General features: G+C 43.1%; 1 protein-coding gene across 5 annotated transcripts in view; it reads right to left on the bottom strand.

Annotated features, from left to right (window-relative positions):
- FXR1 (FMR1 autosomal homolog 1) overlaps positions 1 to 22,780 on the bottom strand; it is a 138,280-nt gene extending 115,500 nt beyond the window's left edge. For 3 of the 5 annotated variants that reach the window (XM_033959389.1, XM_033959390.1, XM_033959391.1), the window contains exons 1-3: positions 22,583 to 22,780; positions 10,720 to 10,772; positions 2,743 to 2,836 (exon numbers count right to left, since the gene is read on the bottom strand). In XM_033959389.1, coding sequence (XP_033815280.1) covers positions 2,743 to 2,836; positions 10,720 to 10,772; positions 22,583 to 22,633 — 198 coding nt within the window. In that variant the 5' untranslated portion in view covers positions 22,634 to 22,780. The remainder of the gene's footprint in view (positions 1 to 2,742; positions 2,837 to 10,719; positions 10,773 to 22,582) is intronic. The other 2 variants (XM_033959387.1, XM_033959392.1) reach the window with 1 other exon arrangement.
- Between the last annotated feature and the right edge of the window lie 3,112 nt (positions 22,781 to 25,892).

Below are 25,892 nucleotides of genomic sequence, written 5' to 3'. Positions count from 1 at the left end.
GAAGAGCGACTAAAATGGTTAAGGGGCTGGAGGAGATGCCATACAGTGAGAGATTAGAGAAACTGGGCCTCTTCTCCCCTGAAAAGAGGAGACTGAGAGGGGACATGATCAAAACGTTCAAGATAATAAAGGGAATAGACTTAGTAGATAAAGACAGGTTGTTCAGGTAGAGAGAATGAGAGGGCACTCTCTAAAGTTAAAAGGGGATAGATTCCGTACAAACGTAAGGAAGTTCTTCTTCACCCAGAGATTGGTGGAAAAATGAAATGTTCTTCCGGAGGCGGTTATAGGGGAAAACACCCTCCAGGGATTCAAGACAAAGTTGGACAAGTTCCTGCTGAACCAGAACGTACGCAGGTAAGATTAGACTCAGTTAAGGCACTGGTCTTTGACCCAAGGGCCGCTGCGGGAGCGGACTTGCTGGGCACGATGGACCACTGGCAATTCTTATGTTCTTATGGTGATCACTCTCACCGCAGCAGTCATGAGAACACCAAACTACATGTCTGAGGTTTAAATAGAGCAAAACCTCCTTCAAAATGCTGAGTAACAATGTTCTAATCATGTGCACCTGTGATACACCTGTGTGTGATTTCAGCCACTTTAAGTGAGAGGATATGTGGGGGTGTCCTAATTTATTCCTCAGTTAGAATACACATTTTTATGGATATCTTTTGTTTCATGAGTAAATCAAGGAAAGTTTGTGTTGTTTACCTGCAATTACATCACTTTCTTTTCCAGAGATTAATAAATAAAAAGATTTGACATCAATATGTGAAAATTTCATGGGGTGTCCTAATTTTTTCACATGACTGTATACCTCCTGTATTGAACCACACTTGGAAATTGCAGATAAGCCTACGTGAGGTCTAGGGAATTCAAAAACGATGACTGAGCATAGTCTCCATCAAGTGCTGGACTCTGAGGCAAGCACTGATCCTGGTGAGGTCCTAGAAGGGTCAAAAGGAGCCATCTTTCTTTGGGACCATGAAATATTGAGTACTATGGGTTCCACGGCTCTAAAAAAACACAAGTGTTGCAGAGTGGAAGCAACAGCCTGCTATCTTCATGGCCTCTCCATGCGGCTCAGCCCAGAATGTCAAGCACCAGCCAAGTGAACTCTAGATTGTACTTCTTTCCCAACCATCTTGAGGACCCACAGATCTGCGGTGATAAGGGTCCACTCGTCCAGGAAGAGACAGCCTGCCTCCCACCTGGATGGATGAGGGGCCTGGCACATCCTCATTAGGCAGCCGATGTTCCTCCTGAGGAATTCACTGCACCAGCTCGCTTGGGCTGCAAAAGAAACCCTGCTTGAAATATCTGTCTTAGCTATTCCCCTGAGCCACTGAGCATCAAGAAGACCAAACACAGACTGCCTCCCCTAGAGTGCCCTGTGCACCCTTCTACCTCATCTCCAATAACCTCTCTCATGTCTTTCATCAGCTTTTCCAGGTCCTCTCCAAAGAGCAGGCACCCACTAAAGAGCAGCTTACAACAGCTTCTTGCATCTGTCACCCAGTGGCGGAGACAAAACTATCAGCAACTAACTACCAAAGCAATCACTGAAAGGGAAAGTCAGGCGAACTACATCAGCCAAAAAGGCTGTCCCAGATTCCAGGTGAGCCACCTCTGGGGACTCCTGGCATTCAGGCCACCCCCATGGAAAAGGCAGGCAGAGTTGCTGCTCCGCCGCCTTGTCATGGAGCTCTTTTAAAGGCCTGACACCCTTTTGACCGCTACAGCAGACACAACGTTGGCCGCTGTAACTGGGGCATCTACCTTACAACCAGTATCTATTGATATCCCATGAAGCAAAGGTATAAAGCACTCCAGAGTTCTGGCATCACAAACGGGACCAGTAGGTCTCTCCCACTCTCTCAACATCATGCAGACAAAAGCCATTAGTAGAGGAAAATGTGGGGGCTCAGACAAGGGAATCCATTAACCGCGCATATGGGCTTTCCCTGCGCTGGGCTGCTCTTTTTTATTTTTATTAACACAGCCTTAAAGTTGCAGAAGCAGGGAATAAGGCTGACCAGGACAATTTGGGTCAAATTTAGCACCTAGGAGATGCAGAGGGAGTCCATGAGAACACACCCAAATAAACAGTTAATGGGCAAGAGAGGTAGGGGGATGGGAACCCATTCCCCACAGGTGAGATCCCATTAGAATAAGCTGGAGCCTCACCTAGTGACACTAAGCAGTGACTAGGGGCTGTGGAGCCAAACTGCGCTCAACTAGGTATGTTCAGCGATTATGAACTTGGGAGCAGTCATTAGGCTCAATTATACCATGAGGTTGCAGCCAGCAGAAAGGGGAACTGAGCCAAGGACTGAGCACCACAGACAACCTATCACGTGCTGTAAGGTAAATACTATATTGTGCTAGGGAGCACCACAGCTTGAACAGGTAGACTTTGGTTTTCGCTACCTCCATCTGCTGGCAGGAAGGGGTGAGATTGAGAACCCAATGGTTCAGGTCAGTGAAGCTGATGCTAAGAAAGTCTTTTAAAACCCTGATTTTCATATATTTTATCGTTGCAGTTGTTAGCATCCAGCTGCACAAAACTTCTAAAAACTCCAAAAGCAATGTTATCATTGCCTCCCAACAATGTCTGCACATTTGAAAGGGTGTCAAAGTCATAAAAAGGTTTTCTCTTTTCATCAAATCATATTTAAATATTATGAGCAAGCAGTCAAACATTTTAAATTATTCTTGCATAAAATTAAAGTTACTTACCTCCACTTCATCTCCCTCAACAATATCTTTCTTGATATCGGGCGGGGGAGGTAACCTTACTTCATCAAATGGAACCTGGCGCTCTGGCTGCCAGCTAAAAATTAAAGCATTTTGATAATTATTTTTTATTCCAAAAACAAATTTATTTCTATGGTACCATTAATCCTAAAACTCAACAACCAGCTGGACATGGTTAATTCTCTGCTGGAGAAAATAAAAGCTGGATGCGATTCCACGAGTTTTTGCTAAGATGTGCAAGGGAATAAAAAAGTGGGCTATGTAATACGAGTACAATTGGAGCAAGCAAAAAAATACTTGATTTGGGAACAGGTGATTTGTTTGGGGTATAGTGTTTTTAAAAAATGCTCTTTGCAAGATGCTTTCCCTTCATTTCCTCTCTCCACCCCTCTCCTTAGTTATATTTATTCCAAGATATATCTTGTTCTTCTTACAATGTTGACAGGAGACAAAAAATAAAAATAAATATATTTTGGGCATATTATTCCCCTCCATGGCATATTTTATACTGTTGAGAGAACTGGGTAGAGATTGTGTAAGTGCTGGTGGGTATGACAGTATCCTATTACCAATATTTTCAACTGAGGGACTTTAACGGACAAAGAAACAGTAGAAAACCTTCACAAGGCTGTGAATCTATTGAAAGGAATTCTATTTAAAAATCTGGCTAGAGGAAAGACAAGGACTGGAAGAAAATATATTCCCATTCTTATACATCTACAGGCAGTCCCTGGGTTAAGTACATCTGACTTACGTCGCACTCATACTTACAAACCAGGGTCTCCTTCTCCCTTCCTGTGCCAACATGCCCCTCTTCCTCCCTTCCGTGTCCCAATTCGCCCCTCATCATCCTTCTCTCCCCTCTGTGTTGTGTCCCAAATTCATGCCTCCCTCCCTCCTGTGGGTGTTTACCTCATCTGGCCAGCTCCCTCCTTTCAGCCACATGCAGCGGTTCCTACATGCGGCCTGCAGCTGACCTGGACGCCTCCCCTCTGATATCAAAGAGAAGACTTCCAGGTCAGCAGTGAGCCACGTGTAGGAACCCGCGGCATGACTTTGTGAAGACAAGAATGGCTGAGAGGAAAACCCCGGTTCACGGGAGTGGGGGGGTGAGGTGGAGCAGCGCCGGTGACCTCGGGGGGGGGGGGGGAACGAATCAAGTGACTTTCCCTTACATCCTATGATGAAACTCGCTTTGATATACAAGCACTTTGGTTTACGAGCATGTTTCTGGAACGAATTATGCTCGTAAACCAAGGTTCCAGTGTAGTAGTAATTTTCAGAAGATGTGAGAAGACAAAGAATGAAGTAAATTCACAATTATTCCCATTCTTATTCATTTATTACTAACTTTCAGAAGATGCAATATAAACATGAAGCAAAATTGACATTGGCTGCCAGCTAGAAAGAACTGGGGGGTGACATAATTGCAGAAATAACTGCTTAAGTTGGGTTATATCTGCAAAATGGATAAACTGACAGCAATCCGCAGACATGCATTGGGAAAGAAAGATTAGGTTCTTACCTTAATAATATTTCTTGTAGATGTGTCTAGTAGTCCTGAATGCTAGGGTTATGCATCTGAAGTTAGTAGTCCTGAATGCTAGGGTTATGCATCTGAAGTTGCTTGCAGAATGATATCACTCAACTTTTAACTCCACCTCCTTTCCAGTAGGTTTGCTCCTGCCCCTTCAGTTTGTACAAAAGCAACAAAGAACCACCGTAATAGAAGATCACTGGAAGGAGGGCAACAGGGAGAGCTCCCCAACACTATTTCTGTTCTGCTCTGAAATAAGTATAACATTATCAAAATTGCACAAAACTGTGTGCAACCAGCACCAACATTTATAGAGCTTGTAAGCTACTCACATATCCTAAGAAGCAGAAACTCAGACATGCTATCCCTTAGTTGAAAGAGAAATTCTTCACAGTCAGACAGACAAAGAAGAAGAAAGCCGGTGAAGCACACTCACAGAGCGGGGCTTCAAAACTACTAGACATCTACAAGAAAGAAAATTATTCTTTCTAGTGCTATGTGTCTAGAAGTCCTGAATGCTAAGGATGTATAAAAGCAGTCCAGAGTCTAAGGCAGGACTACAGAGTCTGCCTTTGAGGACCCAAAAGCAGCATCCTTCATGGCTGCCACATCTACTCTATAGAACCCGGTAAAGGTATGAAGAGTAGACCATGTCGCTGCTCTAGAAATCTCCACAGGAGAGAGACCGCCCGAGCCTCTGCCCACGAGATAATTAGCCCTCTGATAGAATGTGCCTTACCACAGCCCACATACGCGGAGGAAATTGCCATTTTTATCCATCTACAGATCGAGGCCTTGGACACAGACCTGCCTTTCCTAGCATGATAGAACAAAAAGGTAATCAGAAACTCGAAACTCACTGGTAACTTCAAGGTAGCGAAGAAGAATGCTCCTGACATCTAGCAAATGCAATATTTTGTCCTTTTCCTTTGACCCAAAAGGCTGAAAGGCAGGCAAACAGACTTCCTGACAGACACGGAAGGCAGACACTACTTTCAGTAGAAAGGACGGAACCATGCGCAATGACAGCCCTGCTTCTGGGATGGTTTAGATGAGCTGGAGTGAGCTTCGACGGAGACTCCAGTAGATCACAATACCGGACAGAGCTCTGAGTTTCTGGCCCAGAAATATCTAAGAAAAAGAACAATTTAAATTAAATCATTAAATTATAGAGAGTGTATGTTTGGGCATACTGGATAGACCATTCAGGTCTTTATCTGACATCATTTACTATGCTATGCTTAAGAAACAGCTCCCTGCAAGAGAGAGCGTGCAATTCAGAGACTTGTCTTGCCGATGTAATCACAACCAAGAACACCATATTAACCAGGCTTTGGCATAGGCCGACAGACACAACTTGGAATTGTGAAGACAACCAAACACAGCTCTTCAAAAGTATGTGGGCGTAGGTTTTCATATCCACATACTTTTGAAGAGACCACACTGGGACCCTTGAGGAAGACTATTAGGTCAAAACACGGACTGTGTTGGGTCCTCTTCACAATTTCAAGTTGTGGATATTTTCACCGACTCTTTTATACCAATAAAGTCTACATCAGCAACTTTGGTTTCCATAGCCTTTTGTTTTGGATTTTCATGTCTTCTGTGGATTTTACGGGTCAACTCTGATTGATTCTGCAGATGCTCTGTATGACATCATAAGAGTAATGAGCAAAGTGTTAGCCTATTCTATCTTCACGTGACAGATGCTCTGGATCAGACAACGGGCAGGAGACTCAGCTTTCCTTCAAGCATCTGAATGACCCGATGACGACTGTTTTAGACCGTTACCCTAAGGTCTTGCCAGACAGCAGACTCCACGTGGCTTGGGGAGTGGGAATTGCCAAAGCGTACGCTTGGGTGTAGGTTTTCATATCCACATACTTTTGAAAAGACCACACTGGGACCCCTGAGGAAGACTATTAGGTTGAAACATGGACTGTGTTGGGTCCTCTTCACAATTTCAAGTTGTGGATGTTTTCACCGACTCTTATACCAATAAAGTCTACAAAAGCAACGATGAATTCAAAGCATCTGCTACATAATTCACCTCAGAAAGGATTAAATGAGGTTCCTTGTCTTCCTCCGAGGCCGGGACCCGAGTTAGCCAAGTGTGGCAAGCACGTGCCACAAAGGAAGCCACAGCTGCCGCTTTAATTCCTAAGGCTAAAGCTTCAAATTGACTTGAGAACCACATCTACCTTGTGGTGCTGAGTATCCTTCAACATCACACCTCCTCCACTGGGTAAGGAAGTCTGCTTGGTGACCTGTGCTACTAGTGAATCCACCTTGGTCTGAACAAACAGCTGTTGAAAATCCAGAGCCATGGGGTAAAGCTTGGCCATAGTCTTGGTCACACACAGGGACCCCTCTGAAGATTCTCAGTGATCAGCTTTGTGATGTCAGGATGCGACGGAAAGAACATGGGTGGAGTCAGAGCCTCTCATAACTGAGCACTATGATGTGGAGGCTGGTGGAAATTCTAGCTGCAATTCATGCAACAAATAAATTATTATGCCATGGAGCACTTATGCCTTGAACAGCCACCAAACTGTGGGATCTTCCACCTGGTCCAGGGTCACCACAGATTCTTATCCGCTGGTCTCATGCAGAGAACCGGACTCTGCCAGGGAAACCGTGTCCCTAAGACAATAAGGGTAAGAAATAGGACCTTCCATCCTCCCAATCATGTCAGACTGGACCTCCTGGACCAGTTTTGGAACCTCATGTGCTGTGAGCCAAGGACTAATTCCAGGTGCTGCTACTACTGTCACGCATTCAACAGATGCTTGGGGCCCCTGGAAGTTTTAAATAAGCATGCCACATCAGACTCACAAAATCCAGGGTGAAGTCTTGACTCCGGTAGGGACTCCCTAAAGGTCCTCCTGGGCTCTGCAGCACTCGCACATCTGTGCTTCATCAAATCTCCTTCAGAGGGCTCTGGCAAGGACCACTCCCCCTGGAATCGAGCCTCTTGCAGTTCCCCAGCCCTGGAGGACTCAAAGGAGACTAAGCCCAAGGCTCTTGCCCCTCCCCAACATGCCCGCTCCTCGGCCGACCATCCAGCACAAATCTGGAATGATACCTAAGAACATAAGAACTGCCATCACCGTATCAGACCTTGGTCCATCAAGTCCGGCGATCCGCACATGCAGAGGCCCTGCCAGGTGTACACCTGGCGTAAATTAAGTCACCCATACCCCTCTAGGCCTCTCATAAGGAGATGTGCATCTAGTTTGCTTTTAAATCCTAGAATGGTGGATTCTGCAATAACCTCTTCTGGGAGAGCATTCCAGGTGTCCACCACTCGCTGCGTGAAGCAGAACTTCCTGATATTTGTCCTGGACTTGTCCCCCCTTAGCTTCAGTCCATGTCTTCTTGTCCGTGTCACATTGGACATTGTAAATAATTGTTTTTCCTGCTCTATTTTGTCGATTCCTCTTATTATTTTGAAGGTCTCGATCATATCCCCTCGCAGTCTCCTTTTCTCAAGGGAGAACAATCCCAGTCTCCTAAGTCGTTCCTCGCATTCCAAGTTCTCCATACCTTTTACTAGCTTTGTTGCTCGACTCTGCACCCTCTCCAGCAGTTTTAGATCCTTCCTTAGGTTGGGAGACCAATGTTGGACACAGTATTCCAAGTGTGGTCTGACCATTGCTCTATATAGCGGCATTATAACTTTCTCCGCTCTACTCGTGATTCCCTTCTTTATCATGCCTAACATTCTATTCGCTTTCATTGCCGCCACCGCACATTGTGCTATCAGTACACCCAGGTCCTTTTCCTGTTTGCTTTTACCCAGAGTCACACCTGACATTCTATATTTGTGTTCCTTGTTTTTTCCACCTAAATGCATTACTTTGCACTTTTCCACATTAAACTTCATCTGCCATTTCTCTGCCTATTTCTCTGGCACAAGTCATTTTGGAGAAAGGCCTGAGGGGTCCATCCCTATCAATTTTAAGCAAAATTGAGGGGTTTGAGGCAGATGGTGGCTCTAGAAAAAAAGATTGTTTAAAATCCAAGATGGCTACCACCAGCAAATTTGTATCAAAAACAGCCGAGAACTCCTTTGAAGTTTTTAAAAACTACAGGGAAAGGTGTTTGGAGGAGGGGGGACCCTAGCTCTGGTCCAGAAACCCCCCAATTTTAGTTTTCCAGACTTCCCCTCCCAGATTTTCCCCATTGACTATAAAAACATTACTCACTCTGCCATATGGTGCCTGCCTGCCTCAGCTCAGAAGTGTTGCTGGAACAAATGGAGAAGAACTCTGCCTCGCAGGCTTGCTCTACAAGCTTGGTCTTCAGGCTGCCAGCTAAACCGATGTCAGACTGAGCTTCAACCACCGGAAACTCTCGCTGCGATGGGGAAGGACCTTGCCGCTGGCCCGCTATTAATCCCGGCCAAGCTGAGAAGTAACCAAACAGCCTGTGCTCAAGCTCCTGATAAATCAGGGATACCAAGTAGCTACTCAGGTGTTGGTCCCCGGACTCCAAAAATATTACAACAGGCTGGCTAGACAGGTGTCCCTGAGGTCTGATCCTGCTAGCAGCAGACTTCCACTATGCAAGTCTGCATCTTCTCCCAAGCAGAAGTTCTACCAAGTGGGAACCTCCGGGCACCGAGTCTCCAAAGAACACTGAGAAAAAATACCTCAAAATAATAAAGCCGCAGATCAGAAACACATCTGAACAACTTACTTGGAGAAAAAAAACTGGGGGTGGGGGTGTCAGGAGCAAGCCTACTGGGAAGGAGGCGAAATTGCAAGATGAGTGATATTCTACAAGCAACTTGCAGGTTCAGTTGCATAACACTAGCGTTGCACTAGAAAATGGGATAACATCTAGGGGTACCTGCGGGACATTCATTTTGTTTAACTTAGCTCAACAACTGTGGTAAGTTCATGTAAGCAGCTAGTAATATTCCTTTTTGGGGACCGGGAAAATGCAATAAAGTTTGAGTAACAGAAGAAGCACATTTATAAAGTTAGCAATTTATCCCCCTTTTTTATGATTCCTTTTTCTGTATCGAGAGGTGTTTCTTAGTGTAACAATTGCTACTGTTGCCATATTTGAATGGGTTGAGCTGAATATTGAATGGGTTGAGCTGAATAAAGACCTCCTTTAAATTTTTTAAAAAATACAATATACATCGGTTGCTTGACGATACTGGACTCCAGTATCAAGTGTGTGTGGGGGGGAGCCTATAAGCACATATGGTGGGAATATCAGATGGTTCAGAATTCTGGGTGGAGGTGAAATGGATTGGAGAATTAACTTTAAAGATGGTCTCCTGAGAACTGTAGTTCAGGAAGGGGAATAGATGAAAGAAAAGGAATTGGTGCAATCATTATGCTTGGTGGCCAGAAAATGAAAATACCTGAAAAGGTCTCTCATTCACTTACCCCAAATTCTAAATATGGTGTTTAAAGTTATGCATATACATCAGTGTGCTTAACTGAGGTATGCACATAACTTAAATAATAGGCTTAATCAGAACCAATAATTGGCCATTAATACCTATTAATTCACAGTAACTGGAGTTAATTAAAAGTGTTATGTGCCTTGTGCAAAGTATGTAGTTAAAAGTGGGTGTGGTTAGGGGGCAGATCATAGGCATTTTTTTTTTAAATTAGGCACATGTTTTTGACTTAAGAAGCCATTTTGTGCACAAATTAAGCACAGGCATTTAGACCAAAAAAAACCCAGCATAAATAAGGTATACACCTAAACTACATCAATGGAGCAAGGCTGATCTATGGCGCCTTTCGGAGAGTAATTAAAACTGTCCTGTTTGACAGATTCATCTCCTAAACAGAAGCCACACTAAATTTATATTTTCCTTCTGTCTATTTCTTGTGTAAAATGTTGTACCTTCACTATTTGCATTCTGTAATTCGCTGATTGTCCAGCCCTCTTTGGTGTGAACCGCCTAGAAGTCATCTGACTTGGCGGTATAGAAGAATAAAGTTATTATTATTATGTTAGGATGTCTGCTGCGCTAAGCGCAATTGTATACAGTGCGCATAACTTTTATAGAATTGGACTCAGCAACAAACTCATCAGTGCCAATTTTTTTTAGGTGACATAATATAGAAGAATCTGGCCCTGATTAATACAACTATATAACCATTTACATGTGGATTAAAAGATCAAGGTTATGCATCTCAAAGAAGTGGGCCTGTATATCATGGGAATTAAATGGAGGATATTAAGTTGGACTGTGTGTGGGAGATAAGGAGAGGGATATTAGGAGGGAAAAGAATAGAGCTGCCTTGTAAAATTGCCTCTTGGTTTCTTCTTATAGAACTTCTAATTGACCAATATATAAAGGAAACATAGGAAACTATGTCAGTTTTTGAAGCTGTACTATGAGTAGTTTAATAAATAATGTAGATACCAAAAAAATGAAGCATACTTACTTGTTCTCAAATACAACTGTAAGTGAATCCTCATGGACATCTTTGATAAATCCCTATAACAACAAAAAATTTCCAAAATAATTTTCATACGTAACAGAAAGAGCAAAAGATAAGGATCAGCAATCAGGGCCAAACCTAGTAGTTGGGGGAGGGGCTTCCAGGAATGAAAGACATGTAAGCACGGGTCAACAACAAATGAAAAGCCAAAAATCTTCTTTCCTACTACCACTCAGGCAGAAAGGAAAGAGGCCTATGAGTCACAGGGGGAGGACAAGTAAGGCTGTTTGTAAGCAGAGTGCACAAATATGCTTGCCTGCCCCAGGAGCTTAAATGACTAGTAATGGGCTCTGTCAGCAATCCCCAGCATGCCTGCCAAATGATGACATTTTAAGATATTTGGCTTAGCATCCCACCCTCCACTGCTCAGGACCAGAAAGCATTAAATAAAGCAGTGTCCCGCCATGCTTTAGCAACATTTGCTGCCATTTTCAGTGTGACAGGTGTGATCTAGGGTCAGCCTAGACAGGAGATGCATTTCTTGAACCTGTATGCCTTCCTTCAAAATGGAGCCCCTCAAAGAGCAAGAAAGGTGGTGGACAGAGACAAACCACTCAAGTGATTCTTCTTCCAGCCTCCAGTATGAGAGCAGGATTGTTCTGATCTGCCCCCTGCCCCCAGCAACAGAGACCTTACTAAGACACCAACCAGTTTGTAAAAGACTGCCAAAACGATATCCCTTACCCCGATTGGGCACCGGCACCAGCACCAACGCACAGGACGTGCCGGTGCCTGAAGATCCTCCCTCTTCCATGCTGGGCTAGGCGGTGCATCGGCGATCCTTCCTCTTGCTTCTGCTGGGCTGGACTGGGCTTTGAGCATTTGCGCATGCTCAAAGCCTTCTGGTCTCGCTCTCTCTGAGATTCTCAGATTCAGAATCTCGGAGAGAGTGAGACCAGAAGGCCTTGAGCATGCGCAAATGCTCAAGGCCCAGTCCAGCCAAGCACAAACAAGAGGAAGGATTGCCGATGTACCACCCAGCCCAGCACAGAAGAGGGAGGATCTTTGGGCACCGGCATGTCCTGTGCCCAATCGGGGTAAGGGATATTGTTTTGGTGCTCGGGGGAGCATGTAAGATCGCGGGGGTGACGACTCGAGCGGGGGGGGGGGGGAATGCCGGATCCCGGAGGGGGGTATGGAGCAGCGGCCGTGGCCTCAAGGAGGGGGGGATTGGAGCAGCGTCGGTAGCCTCAGGTGGGGGGGGGGGGTTGGTGGAATGAATCAAAGCGCGTTTCCATTCATTTCTATGGGGAAACGCGCTTTGATATATGAGCAATTTGGTTTACGAGCATACTTCTGGAACGAATTATGCTCGTAAACCAAGGTTCCACTGTATATGACAACAGTAATTTTATCACAAGAGGGAAAAAAAATTCACTGTAAGCATTTTGTCAAACTGAAAACTAAATTTTTTAAAATTTGCCCCAAACTGGTCCTTACTGCAGATACACTGTTACTGATTTCAACTAGTTCATTAAAATAATGAATACCTATATCAGGTATAAATTATACTTGGATATTATTTCCTCAAGAAAATGAACACCAATGCTTTCTTTTACTAAGTTGCAGTAGAGGTTTCTAACATGGCCCAGAGTGCTAAATGCTCTGACACTCATACACTTCTCCCTCCGTATTCGTGGTTTCAGCATTCACGGTTTCTAGCTTGCTGGCTCCTCCCCCACAAATTACATCAGCTTGCATAGAGAAATTGCTGATTCCAAGCGTTTACAGAGAAATATTGCTGATTCCCAGCACTTTCTTCACCATGTTTTGCCTCTCCTTCAGAAACAGGCCAGGTCTCCCACCATGTTATTCGCGGTTTCACCATATTCACAAAAGTTTTTAATTAAAAAAAACAGCAAACAACATATGAAAAAGTTATTTGCGGTTTTTCTGTATTTGCGGTTCTGTTAATCCCCTATCAACAGCGAATACGGAGGGAGAAGTGTAGTCTATGATCATTAGAGCAGCATCGCAGCATTTAGCAGTCCGGGCTGTGGTAAAAACATCTACAGCAGCTTGGTCGTGCATGCACTCATTTATCTTTTAATTCAATTCAGGTAACATTTCTCAATACAAAGCTCCTTTAGAATACTGCAATCTACGAGGTCTGACAATTAAGTTCTTGAACTCATCCTAGAAAAAGTGCTACATACCAGCTGAATACCACTAAGCTCACCTTCAAAGTACTCACCTTAGAAAGCTAAGCACCAACGCCACTGTCTAGTCCACCCTTCAAAGCAATTTTGGAACTCTTTTTCTGGAAAGGCCATCAGAGCTGTCGTTGTAATTACCCTTAATGTCCTGAATGACATCAAAATGTCTTCCTTTCAATATTTCGTTTATCGTTGGGTAAAGAAAAGTCATTAGGGACCAGATCAGGTGAGTAGGGAGGGTGTTCCAATACAGTTATTTGTTTACTGGCTAAAAACTCCCTCACAGACAGTGCCATATGACTGATACATTGTCATGATGGAAGAGCCATGAGGGACCATTTTTGCACACACCTTTCTCATGCCATGATTTTCAGTTAAGATTTTCCTGTTTCTCTATCAATGTTTACTTGGCCTGCTATGCTTCTCACAATCAGCTGATGATTTTGATGCACAATTCGATAAAATTTTGCAATGTTTTCGACAATTCTGGTCACCCTGACCTCTCTATCAGCGACACTTTCTCTCCCCTCAGAAAAACGTTTAATCCATTTGTACACTGTCGTTATCTTCATGGCATTATCCCTATAAACTTGGACTAACATGTCCCCGATTTCACTTCCACTCTTGCCAAATTTAACAAGATATTTAATGTTTGTTTGTTGCTCTAATTCAAGCTCTGACATTTTCGCAATGGCACACAAAAATATTCAACAATAATGTACGCCGTATAGCAAGACACCACCACACTTCGACACAAACACAGCTGTGAGACACTGATATATCAAGGTTATGAAACCTTACCGAGCCCTTTGTACAGTGCTGCCAATGTAAGCACATGGTGGCAAGTTCATGAACTTAATTGTCAGACCTCGTATTGGACCCTATTTCAGGGAAGAAGCTTATCAACTGTTTTATGTTGTTACTTGTACATTACATTACAGCACCAGGTCATAATGGTGGCAAAAATTAGACCTGGCTCAAAAGCAATGTTGGCAAGATGATTGACTGGCTAAGATGAAACTCCAAAACAACCTTAGGAAAGAACTTCAGGTGCACACCAAGAGTACTACTCTTATGATGAAATCTTGTAAAGATGGATCATCTACTGGGGCCTGAAGCTCACCGACTCTGTAAGTTGAAGTGACGACCACCAAAAACCAAGACGTTCCAGGTCAGGTACTTAAGAAGACAGTGAGTGGCTCAAAAGGAGTTTTCATCAGCTGGGTAAAGATGACACTGAGACCCCATGACACAATAGATTTGATTAAAGGGGGGGGGGGAACTTAGTCAACAACAAACTTATAATGAAACCTTGAGGCTGTACAAGATGGGCTTATCTCCCACATAATAAGCTCTGATTGCACCGAGATGACACCTTACAGAGTTGGTCTTCAAACCAGATTTAAAGAGGTAAACATGTATTAAAGCAGGTTTTCTGTAGGACATGAAAAGGGAGTCAAGGGGCTTGCCCTCATAAATAAAATGGCAAATCTCCTCCACTTAAAAATACAACACCTCTCAGTGGAATTTTTTCTGGAAGCTTGCGGGATCCTGGAGACATTCTCAGGCAATTGCAAGGATTCAAATGTTATACCTCTAACATCCAGACCATGGACTGCAAGTTAGGGTGCAGAAGAGCCCCCTCGTACTGCATGATGAGAATTGGAAAGCAGTCCAGTCTCCATTGTTCTTTGAGAAGACAACTACAGAAAAGGGAATCACACCTGACATGGCCAGATGGGCACAATTAAAATCAAGGTTCCTCAATTCTGCTGAAGTTTCAGTGAAGTGTTGCTGAGAGGGATGGGAGGATGCACATACAGAAAATCCTTCCCCCAATCCAGGAGAAAAGAATCCAACACTAGCCTGCCATGTAAGTCTGGGGCAGACTTACATGGATGTTGTTGAGAAGCGGCAAAGAGATATACACCAAGGTGGTGCCCTTCATAAGATCTCATGAGCAATGCTCATGCTGAGAGAGACCACTCAAGCAAATGCATCACCCTGCCTAGCTTGTTTGCCAGACTGTTGTCTTTCTTTGCCAGGTAAGTGGCTAGAAACAGCATGCCATGGTTGAGAGTCCAGTGCAAAGTAGGAGAAAACAGGAGAAGAAAATTGACAATATCATTATGCCCATGAATAGGTCCAAGGTGCAATCACACCCAAGTATTATGTGCAGTTCTAGTTGCTCAAAAAAGGAGATAGTAGAACTTCAAAAGGTTCAGAGAAGGGGGCAAACACCTGCGATAAAAGATGAACAGGTAAGGGTTCGGTTTAGAAGACAGATGACAAGTAAGAAATATGATAAGTAGTCACCTTAACAGAAGTAAAGGTGGAATAATTAGTTATGGCTGTTCAACGTTTTAAACTACCCTAAAACAAAACAATCCATTTAACAACTAGCAGACTTAAAAACACTGTATATTTAATCACATAACCAAGCTACAGAAGCCATTACTAGAAGTTGCGATTAAGGCAACTAACACAGTAGGGTTCATAAGATGTCTAGATAAGTTCCTGGAGCAAAAACCCATAAAACTAATTAACCAGATACTTTAAAAAGCCATAATTTATTCCTGGAAATGAGCTATAAGAACAACCTAGTTTCTTGGATCTGCCAGGTAATCTATCTGGGATGTGGATCAGCCTTCATTGGAGACAGAATACTGGGCTCAACAAACCTTTGACTTGGCATAACATATATTCTTAAGAGTCAAGTCAAATTGCAATGTTGAGCATACCACTAAATGTACCCAGCTTAGTGACTTAGCTCATTATCATTAACAAAAAGTGAAATCTGTGCACTTGCATGGATTATCTAGAGTTTTCCCAGATTCTCTTACAAATGGCTAGATCAGGGCTTCCCAAACCTGTCCTCGGAACTCCTCAAATCATTTGGGTTTTTGAGATAACTACAATAAACATGTATGAGATAACTGCATGGTCCGAAGACTTAGAATAAGCAAATTTAATTTCCCTCATATTCATTGTGTGTATCTTGAAATCTTGACTGGGTATGGAAGTCCCAAGACAGATTTTGGAAGCCTTGGACTAGAACCTCAGAGTCCAGCTGTTTCAAAAAGTATATCATGTAAGCACATAGTAGACCCTCCTCCCCTCTTTAATCTTAGATCCGATCAGTGTGTGTTAGTGGGACAATGTCATGCCTCTGGATTGATAGCCTGATTAAACCAGTGCCCTAAACGCTTTTACACATATTGGAAGATTTTTAAAAAATAAACACACACACTACTCTGACCAGCAGGGGCCACCTAAGAACCAGACATTTAGCTGAAAAAAAGAAGAAAAAAAAAAGAGTAGCATGCTGAATGGACTCCATTTAACAGCTTATTAAAGAGATTCCTCATTGATATATAGCACAGACTGGTGGAAACGCCAATTCAGAACCAAGCATACTTCTCACAAGTTTGGGCAGACAGATTCCCTCATCCACCTGAAATGTAAGGAGTAAAAAATACCTATATCCATGCACTATGGCCAAACTAACCCATTTGGAGACATTACTTCCAAGGAAACTGCTGACAAACAGAAAAAAAACAACACACAACAAGCATTCAATGTCAAGCATATTTGGAAATCTCTAATAATTTAACTGTACCCTTCTCCTCCACTGCCAATTCCAGACTTAGTTCCTTTCATCTAGCTGCCCCCATGCCTGGAATAAATTACCTGAGTTTGACCGCCAAGCCCCTTCCCTTACCTAGTTTAAAAGCAGACTGAAAACCCACCTTTTTGATATATAGTAGCCTTCAATCCTTAACCCTACTCCCCACCAACACAGCCAGCAGATTAATTGTTCCCTTAACTGTATTCATGACATAGTGTCTGTCTTGGCTGTTTACATTGTAAGCTCTTTCGAGCAAGGACTTTTTTCTTCTTTGTGACTCTATGGCGCTGCGTACGTCTGGTAGCACTATAGAAATAACTAATAGTAGTAGTAATAGTAATTTGTATTGAATTTTGAATGCTAGTAACACAATCTAATTTGTTATACAAAGGATACAACATTTTACTGCATGAATAGCCATTTAAGTATCTTGTCACTATTTTCAAGATATTTCATAAATAGCATTTACAATTACCTACCTAGCATTCAATGTCACAACCACAATGAGCTAAATTCTATATATGGAGCCCCAAAAAGCACTATTCTATAAACCAAACCCCCTCTTTTACTAAGGTGTGCTAGCCGATTTAGCGCACACTAAATCGGCTAGCACATCTTAGTAAAAGGACCCCAAAGTTAGGCATGGTTTACAGAATAGTGCTTAAACCCAGGAAACTGACTAAATTTAGGTGTAAAATAAACTAATAACTGAGGAGTAAACTCCGTACTTTTCAGCAATAACCATTTAACAATGAGTTTACTATTATTTTGAAGTCAGCAACCCCACATAAAAAACACATTCAGTTATCAAAACGGGCCTCAAACTCCATGGGGATCGACATAGGTCACTAAACCCAAAATATATAAAAAATTCAAAAGTGAGCAACAAAACAAAACAGAAAAAGAGAACTCCAATCACATGCTCATCTCATATTTCTGTATATGACGCATTTCAAATGATGGTTGTAATCCATAACGGCATTTGGACTTCATTATTTCAGATACACCATAATGGTTACTGTGGATGGGCAGACTGGATGGGCCATTTGGCCTTTATCTGCCATCATGTTTCTATGTTTCTGCAAAACTTCAATCGCTTCCTCCTAAGGGATAGATGTATAGAAGTTGCATACATCCATTGTTACCAGGCTCCAACATGTTAATATACATCTATCCCTCAGGAGGAAGCCAACAGAAGTTTTGGAGAAGGTGCTTAATTCTAGACCAAGACCTTGCTTGACAGGTGCCTACTGAATTTCTGCTTGGTTTGGATCAGTTAACCATTTTTTGTTTGATGTCATCTATGGTCAAATTTCAGGGGTAGTGCGATTTGTGCTTCATTTGCTCCCTCTCTAGCCAATTTATTTATGGCAGAATTCAAGTAGAAATGGGTTTATTCAGGAGAAGAATTTGAATTCTTAGTGAGTAGAAAAGAGGAGAGATGTTTTGCATGTTTATGTGAGGAATGGTGTATTTGAAATGCTGAAGTTCGAACACCATTATGGATTACAACCATCATTTGAAACGTGCGCGATGTAGAGAAATATGAGTTGAACATGTGACAGAAGATACAGATAAGTTCTTTTTTTCTGTTTTGTATTTTGCTCACTTGTGGATTTTTGTGTATTTTTTTTTTTGGGGGGGGAGGGTTAGTGACCTGTTTATTTCACATTATTTACCGGTTTATTGGTCTATAAACTTTTTCTCTGTAGTGGATTTTTGCCCTCCACAGATTTTCATTCCCAGCCTTTTTTCTGATTTGTTAGGGGCCAATGAGAATAACTGGAATTTCTAGAAGAGATAGATCCTATTCTGAGTATGTGGATCCACATGGAGTTTTGAGGCCTGTTTTGATAAGTGAATATGATTTTATGTGAGGTCGCTGAATTAAAAATAATAGTAAACTCATTTTTAAATGGTTATTGCTAAATTTAGGTGAAGCCATTTGGACCAGGGAAAGCGAGGTGCAAATGCCTGTGCCTAAATTTAGGTGTGGATGCCCCCGTTCTATAGTTGTTTGTGTAACTGAAAGTAACACCCCCAATCCGCCCATTTCCACGCCCCCTTTGATTCATACACCTATATTTATATACACAACTTGTAACAACTTTAATTAGCATCAATAATTGCTTGTTAAGCCAATTTCTGATACTAATTAGCTTGTTATTCAATTAAATTGCATGCACAATATGGGTGCATGCAATTTGTAGCCTTTTTTAAATAGAATTTGGGGGTACAACCTTAACCAAGAATACTTCCAAATTTTCACAAAAACTAGATTTGGTTCATTATGCTTTTCTCCTCTTCTGTGCATGCCTTAGGGCAGTGTTTCTAAACTTGGTCCTGGAGTAAGTACCCCCTTGCCAGTCAGGTTGTCAAGATATCAAAAAGAAATTTGCATATTATGGAAGCTGTATATGCAGATAAGTCACTCTTAACGTTACCCTTCTCCTCTGCCAATTCCAGACTTCGTTCCTTTCATCTAGTTGCCCCCTATGCCTGGAATAAATTACCCAAGTTTGTCCGTCAAGTCCTATCTATCCCTTGTTAAAAAGCAGACTGAAAATCCTCCTTTTTGATATAGCTTTCAATCTTTAACCCTACTCCTCTGCCCTACAACCCAGCCAGCTGATTAACCGTTCCCCTTAACTGTATCCATGACATCTTGTTTGTCTGTCTTGCCTGTTTAGATTGTAAGCTCTTTCGAGCAGGGACTGTTTTCTTACTCTTTGTGACTCTGTATAGCACTGCATGCGTCTGGTAGCGCTATAGAAATAATAGTAGTAGTTTTCAGGATATCCACAATGAAAATGCATGAAAAAAATTTGCATATAATGGAAGCTGTGTATGCAAATCAAGTTTATGCATATTCATTGTTGATATCCTGAAAACCTAACTGGCAATGGGGTTCTCCAGGACCAAGTTGAGAAACACTGCCTTAGGGGAAAAATGCTCAGGGGTCTTTTTAGCAGGAATTGGTACATCAAACCATCAACTCCGACTCCAACTCCTAATACTGTATTAGGCTTTACATTGTTTGCTCTGGATCTAAAGTACTGGTAAATTTAACTTTCAATCCAGGACAAAGACATGTATAACATGATAAATTTACCATATTACATTATTTTGAAGTTAGAGTTGATACATTTTTACCGATTCCAAACTCCGCAGCCCTACTTTTTACTAAGCTGCATTAATGCATCTAACACAACTTAAAAAGGTGTACCACCGGATGTGCTCAGATGTCTAAACACACATGTACTACAAATGTATTTTGAGGGAGCATGTCAGGGGGTGGAAAGCAGGTGTTACCCCACTAAACAGTGCATCTACCTTAGCATGTACTAACCAGTTAGTACAGAATACTACATAAGCCCTTAGGCTCAGATTCTATAAACGGCCGCCAATCGCAAGTCAATCCCACGACGGTGCCATTTATAAAATTGTAGTTTCAGAAAAGATATGTGCCAGAAAAGTAGGCCAGGGTTTTCAAGGCCTACATTTGCGGCGCCTACCTTTTACGTGAATCGTGTCTACGGAGGCGCTTTACGACACCAAATGCCACTTTCAGTCTTAGCCACACCCAGTGGATTTAGACTTCGTAAAGCACCTCCATAGGCATGATTCCAGTGCCATATTTTAAGACAACTTTTAAGCAGTGTTTACAGTTAACTAGGTGCCGTTTATAGGATATGGGCCCTTACTGCCTTCGAAATGGGTGCCATGCGTTAAAGGCACATTAGTAGTAATACAAAAAGTATAAATTTGGTCATTTTACCACATCTTAGTAAAAGACCCCTTGGTGAATGGGTACCAAAGACAATTCCAAACTAGTGTCAAGTATGCTTGTACAAACAAGCCTGTTGCAAACTGACAAGATAGCCAATCAGATTTATTTTAATAGTACATTATTGTTACAGCTTACTATTAAAAAAACAAAAACTTATCTATATAGCCATGTTGGGTGGAAGTTGAGATGTGGATTGGAAAAATGTTATTGTAGCCAAATATATCACCTCTCTGTGTGTCCATGCTAAATAGGTTAGTTCTGCACATCCATGACACTAATGAAGCTCACTCCTAAACCAGACTCAGTCTGTATGCTCACTGTTGTATCCAGTTTCAACATCTTGAAAAATCATTTTTATGATGCTAGGAGCACTGGAGGCTCAGATGATAAACATCCAAATCTGTTTCAATCCACAGATTTTTTAACAAAACATTAATTCTCTACACAAGAAAAACTCAGAATGACTTTTTGTAATAGGGTAATCATTCTTTTTATTTCTTAAGAGTTGCTTTATATCTAAATCCTTATCAGCATGGAATGTTGCTACTTTGGGGGGTGGGTTATCAGGTTCTAGTGACCTGGATTGGCCACCGTGAAGATGGACTACTGGGCTAGATGGACTGGTCTGACCCAATAAGGATATTATATTCTTATGTTGACTCCCACCTGCATCTCAATCCTACACTCAGAATCTGAAACTCATACAATATTTTTTCTTACAGAGTGTATACTGTTCAAGGGTTTTAATGCTTTATTTATGGTTTATGATTGTCACAAAATTCCAGTTAACTATGTATATCATAGATTCATGTATAAAGTTCTCAAACTACATTATAAAATAAGCCGTTGACACTTGACCAAGAAAATAAAAACAAACAGTGCTTCTAGCTTCTGCCAGTTAAAATTAGGTATGTCTAGTTCTATTACTGTCTACTGTAAAATTTAAATATTATTTAGAATTAAAGCTAAACACATGAAAAATCAAGTTAATATTTTTGTGAGAAGCCTTTGATATTATTTTTCAAAATTACAAATAGGAATTATTTGAGAACCACTACTATCTGTAAAATATTAAGCTTACTATAGGCAAGTATTAGATTAATTATTTCTACATAGAACTTGTGTTGGCTACAAAGTTTCCATTTTAGTTTATCATTCACTTGCTTTCTATTAAAAGAGAACTTGTAATATCAGTTTGTCATGTACTTTGTTACATTCAGTTATCTAGTGATAGGTGATCCGCATGTCCAGCGCATAGAAAGAAACGAAACAGATACTTCTACTTTCTTGGGTAAGATTTGCAAGCTTAGGTTTTGCCTGGGTAGAACATGTCCTTTTACATTACCAAAATATACTGTACGTCTCCTATCAATAAGCTGTCCTAAAGTATACTGACAAGTGTGTGTGGGGGGGGGGGGGGGAGGGAGGCTGTTTAAAAATAGCCAGGCCTCTAAACTATGTCACACAGCTGACAACACTCCTAGTCAGGGCAGAGTGACAGGGAACAGCTGGCCCCTACCGTGCACCGATACTGTAAGATCCTGGCAGCATGCTTAAGCTAGCTTTGCAGCAAGTCACCTTTTCTAAAAAGCACCTCATCCTGCCCTACTGAAAGAGCAAAGGCCCGGGAAAAGAAAGCCCCGGCTCCTGAACCATTTGGCCGGCCCTCCCGGCACTTGTTTTGTTTTGCAAAATTAAAAGAAACTCCGTCCATCCGGCGCCCCCCCCCCCCCTCCCTCCCTTCTTCCCTAGGCGCCAAGGCCTACTCCTTCTTCTCCCTGCAAGCCGCATAGCAACCGTCACGTAACACCGAGCCCCCGGCGCCTTCCAGCTCCGGCCGCCCGTTCAAACGAACGCCCTATAGCAGACACGGTCTATCCGCGCGGGCAGGCGTCAAGGAAATGCACCAGGCCGCGGCGCCAAATAGCCGAAAGGGCGACTCCCTCTCCTCCGGCCCGCCGTCGGTCCATACAGAGAGAGGGCAGCCCCCGGGGGTGGGGGGGGGGAGGAGAGGAGCAACCGTTGGCTCCTGACATTCCAGTTATTATTCCCATCGGGGCCGTGACCCCCCCCCCCTTAATAAAAAGCCCAATAGAACGAGGCAGAGGCTGATGAAATCTTCCCTCCCCGCAGATGTTTCCAAGCTTCGGCAGGGCCGCGCCGGCTTCCCGTAGCCACCTCCCCTCCCAACCCCCGCGCCCCGTCACCGCCGCGCCGCCATTGTTTGGTTACCTTGTAGAAGGCTCCGTTGGAGCCGCGCACTTCCACAGTCATTTCCTCCATGTTGGGGAGCGCAAAGGCCGACGGGAACGCTTTCTAGAAAGTTTCAGCGTGAGGAGGGGGGGGAGGAAGCTGTTGCTCGCTCGCCTGCTGCTGCTGCTGCTGTCGCCGCCGCCGCCGCCAGCACCGCGAGCGCAGGAATTCCCCCCACCCACCCCCCTCCCGTCACCCGGCCCCCCCTCCCTCCCCCACGCCGCCAAATTCGCACCGACGCACCAGAGGGCGACGCACAGCGCGCCGCAACGAGGGGCCGGGCACGAGGGCAGACGCAGCCCAGCGCCCACGCGGACGGGTGGGTGGGGAAGAGCCACGAGGCGTCACGCCCCGAGGACGCCCATGGCGGAGCGGCGCTGGGCAGGGCCGTTGGAGCGTTCCGCTGAGGCGCATTCCATAAACTGAAAAGGGGGGGGGGACACAAAAACCCCACCACCAGACCAGTCGGGTTTTCAGGATTTCCCCAATGAATATGCATGAGATCTATTAACATATAATGAAAGCAGTGCATGCAATTAGATCTCGTGCATATGCATTGGGGGAATCCTGAAACCCGACTGGATTCCAGCCCTAGAACCAGAGTTGCTCTAGGTCAGGGGTGTCAAAGTCCCTCCTTGAGGGCCGCAATCCAGTCGGGTTTTCAAGATTTCCCCAATGAATATGCATGAGATCTATTAACATACAATGAAAGCAGTGCATGCAATTAGATCTCGTGCATATGCATTGGGGGAATCCTGAAACCCGACTGGATTCCAGCCCTAGAACCGGAGTTGCTCTAGAGCCTCTAGGTCAGGGGTGTCAAAGTCCCTCCTTGAGGGCCGCAATCCAGTCAGGTTTTCAGGATTTCTCCAATGAATATACATGAGATCTATTGACATACAATGAAAACAGTGCATGCAAATAGATCTCATGCATATTCATTGGGGAAATCCTGAAACCCGACTGGATTCCAGCCCTAGAACCAGAGTTGCTCTAGGTCAGGGGTGTCAAAGTCCCTCCTTGAAAGCTGCAACCAGTCAGGTTTTCAGGATTTCTCCAATGAATATACATGAGATCTATTAGCATACAATGAAAGCAGTGCATGCAATTAGATCTCGTGCATATGCATTGAGGGAATCCTGAAACCCGACTGGATTCCAGCCCTAGAACCGGAGTTGCTCTAGAGCCTCTAGGTCAGGGGTGTCAAAGTCCCTCCTTGAGGGCCGCAATCCAGTCAGGTTTTCAGGATTTCTCCAATGAATATACATGAGATATATTGACATACAATGAAAGCAGTGCATGCAAATAGATCTCATGCATATTCATTGGGGAAATCCTGAAAACCCGACTGGATTGCGGCCCTCCAGGAGGAACTTTGACATCCCTGGTGTGTGGCATATTATGAAGCTTCAGAAGCTATTAGAGGGTTTGGGCTGGTCGTGGCCTCCACAAATTCTCAAGCCCTACCCAAGGATTTAGGTAGCTTGTAGAATAGGAATAAGGCTGCTGCAACTCCTAGGAGCGGTCTTTAACTCCTCACACTTACTAATGTATGTATCATTCCCTCTGCGAGAAATGACCTAACCCCTATTTGTCTGTAAGGGATCTGAAAGTCCCTCCTTGAGGGCCGCAATCCAGTCGGGTTTTCAGGATTTCCCCAATGAATATGCATTGAAAGCAGTGCATGCAAATAGATCTCATGCATATTCATTAGGGAAATCCTGAAAACCCGACTGGATTGCGGCTCTCAGGGAGGGACTTTGAGACCCCTGTATTAGATTGTACAGCCTTATCAAACATGGATTGTCTCTTACATGTTTAATGCGCAGTACTGCATAGGTCTGGCAGCGCTATAGAAATGCGCAACAAATTTTAACTTTAATTTTAATGAGGTTTACGTTACAGAATTTGACCTCCTGTGTATCAAAAATAGCCTCAGTTTTTCTCCTCTCGAGTATAGTTTTTGAGCAAATCGCAAATATGGCATGAGACGTCATAATGTAACGCATTGTGCCGATTTAAGAGTTCCTATCAATATTATTTTCTGGAATCGTTTTGCTGTTGAAGTGCGTTTATAAACGAGATTAGGAGCATCTCTAATGTCCAACAATAGTCAGCCAGCGTTGATGAATTCCATCTGTCCTGATATCATTTTTCCATTGTAGCAATGTCCTGGTGAAACCTTTCCCCATGCTCATCACTAACACTACCAAGATTAACGGGGGGGGGGGGGGGAATCCAGGTGCGAGTGGAGGAAATGAATTTGTAGTGACCTGTTGTATTTGAGATCACAGAATGCTTTAAGCATCGTCTCCACCATTTGGACATTGTCTGGTGCCTTCTTAATTCCCCAGAAAATTCTCGATTACATTCTTCAGTGCTAGCCATGCACTTTTCTCACGTCCTTGCAAGACTTTATCAAAGTGCCTGTCTCTCAACAATTCTCTTATTTGTGGCCCCATAAAAATGCCTTCTTTTAACTTCTGAGCACTTATGAAAAAGAAAATGGAAAAAAACAGGAGAATTATCAGACCGTAACAATTGGAGAGCCAATATAAAAACCTACAAACAAGTAATAAAAGATAAACGCAAAGCATTTTACTCAAACAAAATCAATTCATCCTGCAACAGCTCACGAGGAGTTAATTCAAAAGAGCTGTTCAATCTGGTTACTAACCTATTTGACACCACCCGTTACACTCTACCCACACACAACTTTAAATTACCCTCGGCGAACGACCTAGCTCTGCACTTTGACTCAAAAATTAAAAAACTAAGAAACAATTGCCCAACAGAAGAACCTAATGAACACCATATAGCTAACACACAAGGAAATGAAACCCCTGCAGACATGTTCTGGGATTCATTTCAAGACATAGATTGGATTAACTATACCAAATTATACAACAAATACTCCAAATCATACTGCTTCCTGGACTCATGTCCCCCGGAAATCATGAAAGTGGCACCACTTGAATTTAAACTATCTCTACTGCACTACTTAACCCCTATCCTAAAAAAATAGCAAAGAATCGTCAGCCCTAGTTTCCAACTACAGACCAATTGCTTCCATACCACTCTTTGTAAAGATCATGGAGGGGCTGGTACACTCCCAATTAATGGAATATCTAGACCAGTTCTCACTCCTTCATGAGACTCAATCCGGCTTTAGACCGCTTTTCAGCACAGAAACGGTAATTGCGGCCATCTTAGATTACTTGCATCTACTTTTAAGCAAAGGCCTCAGTGCCCTGATCATGCAATTCGACATGAGCTCTGCCTTTGACCT

Source organism: Geotrypetes seraphini, chromosome 9 (assembly GCF_902459505.1).
Source record: "Geotrypetes seraphini chromosome 9, aGeoSer1.1, whole genome shotgun sequence".
Classification (NCBI taxonomy): domain Eukaryota; kingdom Metazoa; phylum Chordata; class Amphibia; order Gymnophiona; family Dermophiidae; genus Geotrypetes; species Geotrypetes seraphini.
This window is presented reverse-complemented; position numbering and strand designations above follow the sequence as displayed.